The sequence below is a fragment of the Apostichopus japonicus genome, chromosome 17 (assembly GCF_037975245.1).
Source record: "Apostichopus japonicus isolate 1M-3 chromosome 17, ASM3797524v1, whole genome shotgun sequence".
Taxonomy (NCBI): domain Eukaryota; kingdom Metazoa; phylum Echinodermata; class Holothuroidea; order Aspidochirotida; family Stichopodidae; genus Apostichopus; species Apostichopus japonicus.
In genome coordinates, this window is record NC_092577.1 from 15,589,077 (window position 1) to 15,602,365 (window position 13,289).

The following is a 13,289-nucleotide window of genomic DNA, read 5'->3' on the forward strand; positions in this document are numbered from 1 at the left end:
TACACTCCTTTCGTTACAACTTTTATAGATCCCTTATAAACCTAGTTCAAATGAGCATTTTGTATTTTGTACGCTGTAGCCATCCCTTTCTTATTGTCATTTTTCCTTCCTAACATATATATGTATATACATGATTGTGTTTGTGTAAGTAAGCATACATGTTAATATTAACACGAGTGTATATATATTGTATGTATATGCATATATATGTGTATTGTGGGTGTTAGGTGGGTTATACGTATAGGGTTGATATAAGTGTTACTGTTTTTCTTGTATTCTCTCTATTTACTCTATGGGAGCAATCTACTAGACAAGTCCTGTGGATATTTTGGAGTGCTTCCTTTCACAATATTCCATGTTGCTGATATGTTTTGTCACTTAGTTCATTTCTCTGTATTTATATTGTGCAGAAACAAATACATAAAATGAAAAGACCCTGGAGGAGCATGAAAAGAAGCTGAAGAAGGTAATGACGCAGCTCCGGAAATTGGCTTGAAGCTGAACCCTGAGAAGTGCTCCTTCGTGAATACATAAATGAAGTGTCTTGGACATGTCATCTCCGAGGCGGGTGTCCAGACCGACCCAGACAAGCCGGCTGCTGTGAGGACGTGGCCCTGCCCCCAGAATGTTAGAGTTAAAGTCGTTCCTTGGCTTCGCAGGTTTTTACAGGCTTTATACAAAATTACAGTAGGATAGCCAAGCCAATGAATGAAGTCTCAAAGATATATGAGCCAGTCAGGAAGAAAAGAAGAGCGCAGGCTCAGGTAGGTCAAGTAATCCACTAGGGTAGAGGACCAGCCCAGACACTTCCGTTGGGAACAACTGGACCAGCGAATGCCATTAAGCGTTCCAAACCTAAGTCGCAAAATTTACTACTGCTACACCCTTCATTTTGCTAATTTCGAAGAGCCGTTTGTGTTGCACACAGACGCGAGCACCGCCGGCTTGGGCGCGGCCATCTACCAAGAGCACGATGGCAAGCTGAAGCCGGTAGCCTATGTCAGCCAAGGCCTCTCAAAGAGCGAGATGAGCTACCCTGCCCATAAGAGTTTCTGGCTTTAAAGTGGGCAGTCACAACCAAATTTTCTGACTTCTTGTATGGCAATCACTTTCTAGTAGTAACTGATAATAATCCTTTCACTTATGTTTCAACCACAGCCAAGTTGGACGCCACTAGCCATTGCTGGTTGGCTGCTCTATCGAACTACAATTTTGACCTAAAGTACCAACCAGGTAGGTACAATCAGGATGCCGACGCCCTCTCCAGACGACCCAGGAACCCTCCCCCCCCCCCATTTAGGAACCCCCCCATTGAGTATTTGGACAGAGTCAAAAACAAGGGATGAGGAAGCGATCCTCGACGGTGCCCCCGGACACCTCACTGGGGCATGCGTGAAGCACCTTTCCAGCAGTGGGTGGTGACCGCTTAGTTCGGTCGGAAGTTATACAGGCGTTGTGCTCCTCCCAGGCTGAGCGCAGCAGGGTCCTTGTGCAGACGGTCACGGACTGCCCGAGGCAATCCCAGAGCCATTGACTGACCCTCCCCCCCCCCATCTTGACAGAAAACACTCCCTGGCATGTATACGGTAGACTCGAGTCGGCTGCAACAAGGTGACCCAAGTATCGAGCAAGTGTGGACGGCAGGAAGGAGCAAGGTGAGGCCCCTCTTGGGAAGGTTGACCTACTAGACAAAAACACCCGCCTGCTTCTGAGGCAGTGGGATAAGCTTGTTCTCAAAGAAGGAGTGCGTCATCTAGAGATTTAACACCCATATGGTGAGTCAAGGTTTCAGCTTGTTCTTCCCAATCGTTATAGAGACTTAGCCTAAAGGGATTGCCCCAGGATATGGGCCACCCTGGGGTAGACCGCACAACATACGCTCCAGTTTCTACTGGCCTGAGATGCAAACTTCCATTGTAGACAAGTGTCGACGCTGTGAGCACTGTGTTAGGCGGAAGGCAAGGGCACCGTTGGCGGCTCTTTGATGTCCATTCCAACTACAAGGCCCTTATAATTGCTGTGTCAAGATAGAATGGATGCACGAGATACCAGGAACGTATTGGTCCTCACCGACCATTTAACCAGGTATGCTTTTGCTATCCCCACCAGGGACCAAAAGGCCACCACTGTGGCAAAGCCCTTGTGGGAGAATGTGTTTGTTCATTATGGTCTCCCTGATCGTTTACACACTGACCAAAGTAGGAATTTCGAGTCTCGAGTAATAAAGGAATTGTGCATACAAAAATCCTCGGCATACAAAAATCCAGGACGACCCCTTACCACCCCCAGAGAAACGGGCAGTGTGAAAGGTTCCACCAGACCCTCTTAGGCCTACTCGGAACCCTGGTGGAAGAGAAGATACATAATTGGAGGAGCCATGAAGCGCCATTTGTACATGCCTACAATTGCACGAGAAACGACGCTACCGGTGAGTTTCCTTACTTTCTTATGTTTGGTAGGGAGACGCTGCTGCCTGACCTAGCCCTCGGTGTAGCCCCCACTGCTGATACTCCGACCTCTCATCGTGGGTATGTGCGGCGTCTAAAGGACCGCCTACAGGAGGCTCATGGACTCGTCACAGAGAGAACTGACAAGTGGACGGGCTGCGAACAAGAGGCGCTATGATGCTAAGGTGAGGGAGCTAACCATTCTACCAGGTGATCGGGTCCTGGTGAAGAATGTAAGGCCTAGAGGAGGTCGGAAACTGACCAAGAGGTGGGAGGACCAGGTCTATATAGTGGTCGAGCAGTGTGGTGCGGACATACCTGTCTACAAGGTCAGGCCTGCGGTAGGCACAGGGCCTGTCCGCAGCAGAACAGGAATTTTTTACTTTCTTGTCAGTTCTACCCCAGTCTCTGACCCCCCACATGATGAAGTCCCCAAGGCTAGGAGACAGCCAAGGCAGGGGCCAAGGGTACCAGCTGACGAAGTGACCAACAGTGACACGGCGGACGTAGACGTAGACGATCTTTACTACTACTACTATGATGGTGTAGCCATGTACAAGCCTTATGATTCAGACGAGGAAAAAGAAAGGGTTTTCAACCAACACCCACTTGACACAGATGATGGGCAGCAGGATGGTAGGGAGACTAAGGAGGCCCAACAGTACAATGCTCACGATGAGGTAGAACAGGTTCTACCAGTGCAGGACCCCCCCCCCCCCACCATCACCAGAGATGTTGGATCACCCAGAGATAGTAATGCCACCCGAGGAACCCCATAACCTCCACTGCCGGTTGTGGCTCCAATGTGTGATGTCCCCAGGCGACGTCCTGTCAGATATCCAGCACCTCCCGAGCGCCTATGGATAGTACAGGTCCTTCTGCGCTGATAGCTCTGATGCAACAGCTTGTGAATATAAATCAGCACCATGCTCAGATGCTGCAAAGTGACACTAGTAATTAGGCGAAATAGCTTTTGTATTCACTTTTCAGGGACGACAACATTTAAAGTAGGGAGTGTGTAGCAGGGTGCTAGACACTACTTATGTCAATAACCCCTTGTACATAGTCATCCCTTTCCAGTTCAAAGTTCTTTTTCATCTTTATTAGAGCATTTTCCAAGTTTCAAGGGGTTGACTCATCCTCCCCGAGAGACAAGAAACTGTTGTGTTCATTTCAGCCTGTTCTTGTCAGTTTACTTACATTTTGGTAGCAGAGCGAGGTTTTTTTTATAAAAAATTAGATTGGATTAGAACGGAAATTGTCGAAAATGGCACAGAATAAAAAGTCACAGGGGGTCTGATTAATCCTGGGGGAGCGGGAAGTGGTAGAAAAGGTTGCCGATTCACTGGTGGGAGATGGTAAAATACCTTGGAAAGACGAAAATGTGAAGAAAGACAATTTCAAATATTACGACATGGCCTTGAAACTGCTACAAGGTCTAGAGAAGAGGTTACAAAAGGACCCAAGTTTGAGGTCTGAATACAAGGGTGTGGTTAAGAAGTATGTTGAGAAAGGATACATAACAAAAGTCAAAGAGGTTGAAGTTAATGATGAAACCAGAAGAAAGAATTTGGCACATTTTCTGGTTGTGAGAACTGACAAAGAAACGACAAAAGTACGGATAGTTTTCGATGCCTCAGCCACGAGTGAAGTCCAACCATCCCTGAGTGATATGATCGATGCCGGTCCAAAATTGCACCGAGAATTGTTTGATGTGCTTTTGCGATTCCGTCATTACAAAGTTGCTCTGATATGTGACATATCAGAAATGTACATGCAGATTAAAGTTGCAAAAGTCGACATATCCATGTTACGATTTTTCTTATGGGATGAAAATCACACTGATGAACCAGATGTATACGAATTCAAAATATTACCTTTTAGAGTGCATGTTGCTCCATTAATTGGTCAGTATGTTGCTCAAACAACGCTGAACTGTATAGGGAAGAATATAGGCTGTCGAGACAGTTGTCAAGTCTACCTATATGGATGGCAGCATGTGGAGGCGGGAATTGAGTTGTATGAAGAGGTAGTAAAATTATGGAAAGGGACTGTCAGGGGGTCGATCAAAATAACACTCTTAGTTGTACTACTTAAGGAATCTCTAATTATGTAACTGCAGTATCTCATTTGCATAAATGTGTGTGTAACAATATACTAGTAGTCATACCTTTCAATTCCTTGGGCGGTTTTTGGAATATTGCCTCTGTGGAAAATTAGGCATAGAGATACTCACTTCGCTCACTGACGTCCTGCTGTAGAGATTGGGAGACGATTTGGTCGGGGACCAGCACAGTGAAAATGTTATAATTTGTGAAAGTCAACGTATTGTGAGAGTCAACGTATTTTGAAAGTCAACGTATTGCGTGAACCAGGTTTTGGATGGAGCCGTGACCTGTAGGTTTGTTTAATAAATTATTATACTATGTCACGGGGTATTAGAATTCGTGGATATCAATTTGCCGGGGATTAAATATTTCGTGTTTATTAAGTCAAGGGAAATTAAAATTTTCGTTAATTGCTTTATGAGAAAATAAATGTGTGTACGAAAAGTACGAGACAAATTTAAAAAGTAATTGGCTTCTTTCACATAAAATGTGAATAATGTTATTTAAATTCCTGACATGTGTAAATTCAAGTTATTAGAAATTAAGGAGTTTAAAATCTGTCGTTAAACAGGTCAATTAATTTTGTGGGAAGACATTCGGCAACAGAAATTTTGCGAAATGTATTTATGTTTCAATTATTTCCAAAAGAATGTGCTGTCATGCGTATTACTATATGAAAATGTTAATACTGGAATATGGTTGAAAGGAATTAGAGATTAGAAAAATTCTTCCTTTTTAATTCATAGGGTGGTAGCTTGTGACCTGAGAATTAGGTCAGACATTGGCTGAGAGGCGACATGCGATGTTCCTTTCGACTGCTTGAGAGGCAGAGATAGCTTTGAGTCTTTATCCTGGAACTGGAGAGAAAGCCGTGTCGAGCCTAACCTGCATTATTCGTGTTATTATTATTATTCATTTGTATTTCTAAGTATTATTGTAGGAGGCCTCAAAAGTAACTTATGGTTTCATATAATAAAGTAAATTTTTCTGTTTAAAACTGGTATCGCTTCTTTTATCGATTGTATGTGTCAGAACTGCACCTGTTCCAAGGACCTTGTTTAGGGGGACCTTGTGACAGACAGGGATGAAAGCTCATAAATGGGTAAACAGAAAGTAACAACCAGGAAGTTATGAAAAAAAAAATACCTATCGAAAGCAGAGCAACAGAAATGAAATGAAGGAAACCCACCATCAGTGAAGGCATAAGTTGGAAAGCAGATGAGGATATCTTAACCTTCATTGAACCTGACGAGACGAACCCAAGAAAAAGGAAAGTCTTGGGTAAAATAGCCTCTGCTTTCATCCACTGGGATTTCTATCTCCGGTGGTGATAGCAGGAAAAGTTATAATGCTGCAAGAAGGCAGATGGCCTACAGTGGGACGAGGTCATGGAGTTGGCAGATGAGGTCATAAATTTGAGAACAAATGCAATCCAGAGATGTCTATGTACAAATGAAGGGGCAGCAGAGCTTCACACATTTGTAGATGATTTAGAAGATGCATATGCATCGGTGGTGTATGTGTGCTCTACTAACGGAAATGGAAAATCCTGAAGGCTTGTTGCCTCCAAGACAAAAGTTGCCCCATTTGAAATCAATGAATATTCCAAGACTGGAGCTGATGGCAGCTGTTCTGGGGGTAACAAAACGTGGCTATAACAAGAGCCTTGGAAATGAAGAAGTTCACTTTTGGAGTGACAGTATGAATGTATTATACTAGATAAGAAACAGAAGCAGACTGTTCAAAACCTTTCTTGCCAACCGAGTTGGAGAGATTAAAAATTCAACGAACCCCAATAAATGGAAATATGTTCAGTCAAAATTGAATCCAGTAGACATTGCGTCAAGAGGGGCAAGCGTGAACGGGCAAAAATCAAAACTATTGTGGTGGGAAGGGCCATGAAAAGGAAAACAATAAAAAGCCACAAATAGTTGCAATATGTAATGGAAACATTGTAACCAACAGTGACGAGTGGCGTGTTGATCCCAAGAGTTATTCCAGTTGGGTAAAATTAATCAGAGTGCAAGCATGTGCCCAACGATTCTTATAACGTTCTGTATAAGACCCCCTTGAGCGGTGGGCTTGGTTTGGTCCACCTACCATCTAAACTGCGCTTTCTCCTCTTGAAAGGTGTTTTTGTTGCTTTTGGAAATCCTTCGTTGCCCTTTGCTTGGTACTGGGGTGGGTTTCTTTTGCGACACCACTGGCCCGGATCCTTTTCCAATAACCGGCCAAAGGCGACACGCCCTTCTGGGGTCTATACTCAGATTGGTGACTCTCTTCGTAGAATCAAAGAAGAGGGTGGGCCACATGTTCTGCTGAACGTGGCCCCCTCTGTGTTATACCCACCATTGTTTCGTTCAATGCTCGCGCCTGTGTGCCCGTCGGCTTGCCGGACCGCCATCTCTCGAGATGTGTGGCGGTCTGTGTGTTGCAAGTCACTAGATAGCCGTCTCAGGGACTTGGCGTGGAGGATTGCACATGGGGTCCTCATCACTAACCATTTTCGCCTAGTCAGGTGGCGATTAGGTGATGGGATTTGTCCCCGTGTGGGCTGTAAAGCCATCGAGACTATGCAACACCTTTTGCTGGAGTGTCCCTTTGTCCGGTTGGTGTGGGATTGGTTTCACGCCTTCGTTATTGGTGTTATTGGTTGCACACAGTGGGCCATCAGTAGTGATTTTGTTTTGTATGGTTTGTTGCCCCCTGTGTGCCCAACCTGGGTTAGGGATCTGCTGTTGTTGTTTGCCGCTGTCATCAGGAGACACATCTGGAAAAGCAGATGCCGCCTAGTCTTCGGTGGGGACGTCTGGAGGGCAGAGGATGTTGTCCCCCTCGTGCAAAGTGACATCAGGTTGCGCATGGAGGCGGACCATGCACGGCTTCCCGACACTGCCTTCCGTAGACGCTGGCGCAAGCCTGTCGTCTACTATCGGGACGGCGTTCCCCGGATGAAATTTGGAGTGAGTTAGTTGGTAGGTGTGGGGGCTGTGTGGTCGTTACGTAATATAGGTTGCTTTAATTTTTCTCTTTGCGGTTTGGGGTTGGCTTTTGGGGGCTTGTTTGTAGTGTTTTATTTGTTTTGCTTCTGTTGGCCTTTGGGTCCGTGACCTTTTCGCGTCACGTTAAACGCTGCGTTAGTGAGAGATTGATGGGTTTCAGTTGTTGCTTTACAGACTGGGTTTGTTTTTGGTTTTGTTGACCTTTGGTCCGGGTACGTTTCTTAGCACGATTCTTAAACGACTGCAGAGTGCCAAAAGAGGAATTCATGCGAGCATGATTAAATCGGCTAAACGAGCCATGTATGCTATTTTGGAAAACGAAGATATAACGGTCAAGGAACTATTTCGGCGATTGTTGGTGCAGAAGGTGTAATGGTGCTTTTTACGTGCAAAGAAACGGACACGGACCAAAGGTCAACAAAACCAAAAACAATCCCAGTCTGTTTAACAACCACCAAAAACCCAACTGAAAACCCACAAACAGAATCTCTCACTAACCCACAAATGTATAAAATATAGCGTTTAACGTGACGTGAAAAGGACACGGACCCAAAGGCTAACAGAACCAAAACAATAAAGCTCCACAAACCAGCCCCCAAAAGCCAACACCAAACCACAAACAGAAAACCCCCAACCCATATTATGTAAGGACCACACAAACCCCCCACCCCACACACAACAACTAAGTAACTCCAAAATTCATCCGGGGGACAGGCTTGCACATTATCTGCGAAATTTTCCCAATACGGGTCTTTTCAAGCCCCTAACAACAGTATTCCCCCTTTTCTTACGAGGGAGCAGAGTTCTTAACTCCTCGTCAACCTTGATCGAGTGGACATCCCTGTCAGGAACAGGAGGTCCACTAGCGACCATCGTGTCCGGTATAGCGGAAGCGACTGCGGGCAGGGTGGAAGGGCCGCTCGAGTCAATGAGATCAGTGGCGTGTTTTGTCTCATCAAACCAATCGGAGGACTCCTTAGCCACAACTAATAAGGCTGTAGTGCAGTCATCCATTGGCGAGTCCGAATCTGGGCCACTTAGTGTCTCTTGGGCCGGTTGACTCGGGGCCCGACTAGTAACACCGATAGCGGGCGTAGCTACCGGTGAACCAGTACAAGCGGCATCCTGCGCCGCGTGCCACTCCGCTAGTACCATCTCCGCCGTTTTGTCCTGCTCTGCCTCAGTGGGCAGGCTGGCAGTCTCGGCAAGTTCGATCAGGGGAGAGGTCGGACACGAAAGGGGGAACAAAGCCTCCATCGGGGCGCTAGTGTCGGACACTGGGGCGATGACAGGAGCATCATGTGGTACGGTGTCAGAGGCCGGGACGGGGACCGCTTCAACCACGCCCGTAGCCACTCTCGCGGCGTATGAGCGGTCTGGGCATAAATGGGCGAGATGGCCCGTTTTCCCACACGAGTTGCAAACGATATCCCCTTTACACTCGGCCAGGGTATGCCCAACCTGTAAACAGCGGCTACACCGCTTCTTCGGGCACAACCTGGCATCATGCCCTTCCAGCCCACACCTCCAACAAGTGCGAGGCTGGCCCGGGTATGCAATGTGGGCCCTGTGCCCATTAGCCCACAAGGTAGAGGGGATATCGGACTTGAGTTCGATTCTAACTCGTTTAGTCCCGGTCTTGACACCTTTACACATTCAAGCAATTCCGGCTCCTCGTAGCCGGTCACTTTCCCAAAACGCCCCAGTGTCCGCACAACAACCTGTTCAGACATGTCCAGAGGGAGATGGAGGACTGTCACCCACACCGAACTGTCATACGGTGTGACCTTCAGTCCCTCGACTCCCTCCAACACATGGACGCCTCGGACGCGGGCAGCCTCCGAGGTAAAACGTACATCAAAACAATTCATACCCCGGAGAGGTTTACGCTGAAGCGCGTCAACCTCTCCAGGGACTGTTAAACCAACAGAACGCAAAACTGAAAAAAAAAATTGTCCGGGGACGACCTTGGCCTCCCCCGAGAAACTCAATACGATTTTGCTGTCACGGCGAGCCGCCATGACAGCTAGGGGTGTGGCAAGCCACGCACCTACTAAAAATAAAAACCACGCAACAAAGCCAAAACTACACTAAACACACTGCAAACTATTGAAAGGCCAACGTAAAAAACACAAAGTGTGTGGTCAACGAAAAGTGGAGAGCAGCCGAAAAGACGTCCGCACTCCACGAAAGCAAACTAGGACTACCGAGCTGGTTCGTCCTATTACTAAGATTGTTTTACTTGAATCTGCATTCTCATCTTCTTAAAGGAATTGTCTGGTGGAAGATTTTGATACATTGTCCTTGCAGTTATTATTTTTCTCTTTCTAACCATGTAAAAATTGTCCCCATTCGACGTTTTCTTCTTGTAGAAATCTGGTTTTCAAATTCACCAGTTTCTCACCAAAAGTACCGTTTGTTCGAACGCTTCAATATGGTGATTGACGTAGTGCTTGCAGATAGGCAAAACAGGCGACTTGAAGTTAGCACTCCCAATTCCGCAGCAAATTGGATTGCCTCATATATATAACGTACATACTCGCGAACGTATATACTACGATGCTCAGTTGGTGTACTTGTATAGCCTTACACATAGTACACTCACACTCAAACCACAGTTCATAAACTGTTCTTCGAAATCGCTGAAATAAAATTCACGGATCAAATTAACAGTAAAAGGAACCTTGTAAAGTATTCGTTAAACCGAAAGATGAAACTTGGCGGGATCGATGTCATCGCAGAACTGTCCGATTGTAAACGTTAGGAGTAGCCTATACAAGCGAACATTCTTCGCGCTGGAGCTGGATACCGCGATGTATAAACAACGAAGAGCCTGCTGTTAAAACTTATCTTGTGTTCCACAAAGACCACGAAACCACCGATCTACTACATATATCGCGGCTTAAGGAGTTTTTTAAATCATATCTAATTTATAAGAAATTTCACCGGAAATTATTGAAGAAATTGATCGAATAGTTGTCAGAGCAGAATATAGCACTGAGAAGCTTAGGCTTCGCAGAACTGTCCGATTGTCAACGTTTGAGTACAGCCTACATGCGAACATTTTTCGCGTTAGAGCTGGATAGCGCGATGTATAGCCTGAACAACTCAGAGTCTGCTGTTAAAATTTACCTTCTGTTAGTCAAAGACCACGGAACCACCGCTCAAGTACATGGCGGCTTAAGGAGTTTTTGAAAACATATCTAATTTTTAGGAAATTTCACCGGAAATTAAGGAAGAAATTTATCTGTATACAAACGCTGTTTTTGTTGTGATTACCGTATAGGTACTGTGCGGAGGGTGGGTTATGACGCAATCTGCTATGGCAGAGCTGACGTCACGTATTGTACTGTTCAAATCATATTTGAAATGTCTATCCATAACGATTAAAAAATCGTTTCTCTGTCAAACGCAACATTAGCGTTCTCATACTTTGACAACATGTTTGGAAAATTATTTACTATTTTTGAAGGTAACTTCTTTGGGCCACCAGACAATCCTTTTAAGTGTTTGCACGCATTATTGTTGAAATTCCATGTAAATATAGTTTTTTCTTCGTTATTGAGCTGCCAGGTGTGTCAGGCTTTATAGTTGTTTACTTGGTATAGAAGCTTAACGTGACAATTTTTATTGCTAAAGCTTTAATGGAATTTTAATGTACATCGATGGGGTGGTTTAGGTATTGTAGGCATTCATATACTTGAACGTCACGTATTCCAGTGGGGGGGGGGGGGAGCGTCATCATTGACGATGTGTGTTATTTCCTTAGCGTGACTAAGGGGAAATTTCCGCTTGGTCGAGATCGGGCAATGGTCAATGGCCAATGCTGCCCTCGCCCAATGGTGTGTAGGGTGTGACCTTTTATACCCACCTCCTCGATTTGCATACTTACGCATAATGTGAGGTACATATGCTTCATTCCTCTCCTGGTTCAGAGAGTCGTCGCATGTGCTACTATGACAGACCCTTAGTATCATATATGTTTTATACAGGTAATAAGGGGCTCTCAAATCTCTCAAGAGGTTATAACTTTTGTTGGTATTCTACACATTCTCCAGAAAGCCGCTAGAAAGCCGACGTAAACCCCTGTAAGCCCCCGTATACCACAGTTTGTCGTGTGGTCGGTTTTGCCCGATAACGACTGTAATTTCAATGTAATTGTTGTCAATCCTACTCGTTTTTTATCTTAGCAATTTTATTTGTTATACTTCTTCCCTTTGTGCATTTGTTATAAGGAGAAATATTTTGCATTATTATGTTATTATTGATTTGTGCAAATTCATGTGTTTTTTTTAGCAATGTTTGTATATTAATCTTTTCATATTTTGACTTTATATTTTTCACCGTGGTCCTGTTGAGCCACGTGTGCGATAAATGGGTTCAAACCTACGGGTAAAACCTACGGTTAAAACCTACGACTACTGGTTCAGCTTCATTGAGCGTCGTCTCGGTGACAATAAGTATTAACTTCTTATCAATAATTTGAATTTTGGGTCTCTGTCCTATTATGTACCCATCTATGTACTCACGTATGGTCATGTGAAATGACATTACATGTCACACATATTTGTCCTCATATTTTTGAAGCATAACCTCCTTCCAATCTGTTTCAGTGATATTGCTTAAAACATTTGAGTTTTTTGGTGTTTCATGAAGGCAACTACAGCCAAAAATTAGTGACGGCGTCACATCATTGAAACCCTCAAACAGTCAAATTCTCAGCTTTGCAGATGAAGCACATCATTAAGACAAAAATGAAAGATTTAGACCCTCAAGATTGCTTATATGCTACGATTTTACGTAATACCACTGTGTAATTAATCATACAAGGAACTGAGGTCAAACCCTTGAATGGCATTCCAAATTAACGGACTGCACAGTTTTATGTTTTAAGTAAATTTGTTGGAGAGTAAAAGCAAGATGCACTGGATATAAATAAAATTCAAGTATCAGTCACAACTTGCTACTGACATCTAAACTGTCTTCCATTAATTTCAAAAGATATGTTTGAATTGAATTATCCAGTATATTCTATATGCTCATAGTATATAACAATTAAATTTTTGTAACCCTTCAATATTTTCAGCCGCATGCAGCTCAACAGTGACAAGATATCCAAGGGTAACTCTACCAGTATACACGAAAACCAACGGAGGCAGAAGCTATGACAATTTTCAGTTGTGTTTCGTGTGTGCGAAAGTAGTTAGAAGTAAGATGGCTCGCCACTTGAGCATCCACGCTGATACAGAAGCTGTAGTGGCAGATGCCATTAATGATTCTAAGAAAGAGAGACGATACAAACTGGAGGCCCTACGACTTATGGGAAACTTCAACTATAATGTGGAGGTGTTGAAAAAAAGGAGTTGGAGAACTCATAGTTGTAAGAAGGTGTTATTGTTAAGATTCATGTTAAGAATCATGTTCAGATTGTTGAAGATTATCTGCCTTGCCTCAAGTGCTACGGTTTTTTAGAAATCAGTGAGCTGTGGAGGCATGTCTCCAACTGCAACCTTAACGACCACATTTCCATTGAAAAAGTGAAATGGATCCAGATGGGACGAAGGATACAACGCTCACTGCCATATGCAGAATGCTCTTGAGTGGTGCCTTTCGTGGCAAAAACACACTCTTCTTGAGTGATAACTTGAAGGACTTAAAATAAGGGATGATGAAGTGAAGAGGGTGTTGGAGGCAGATGGGCTTATATTGATGTTTGGCGCCTCCCTGTTAGA

At 44.5% G+C, this 13,289-nt stretch overlaps 1 protein-coding gene across 1 annotated transcript; it reads left to right on the forward strand.

Moving 5' to 3' along the window:
- Positions 1-3,861: 3,861 nt before the first annotated feature.
- LOC139984600 (uncharacterized) lies at positions 3,862-12,725 on the forward strand. The gene is made up of 2 exons (XM_071998546.1): positions 3,862-4,466; positions 12,644-12,725. The coding sequence occupies exons 1-2, from the start codon at positions 3,862-3,864 to the stop codon at positions 12,723-12,725; spliced, it is 687 nt and encodes a 228-aa protein (XP_071854647.1).
- Positions 12,726-13,289: the final 564 nt, after the last annotated feature.

Bases quoted from the DNA above. Each gene is read 5' to 3' on its own strand.
- LOC139984600 (XM_071998546.1), top strand. From the start codon at position 3,862: ATGGCCTTGAAACTGCTACAAGGTCTAGAGAAGAGGTTACAAAAGGAC. The intron at 4,467-12,643 runs GTATGAAGAGGT...CAATATTTTCAG, and splicing joins GTGGAGGCGGGAATTGAGTT to CCGCATGCAGCTCAACAGTG.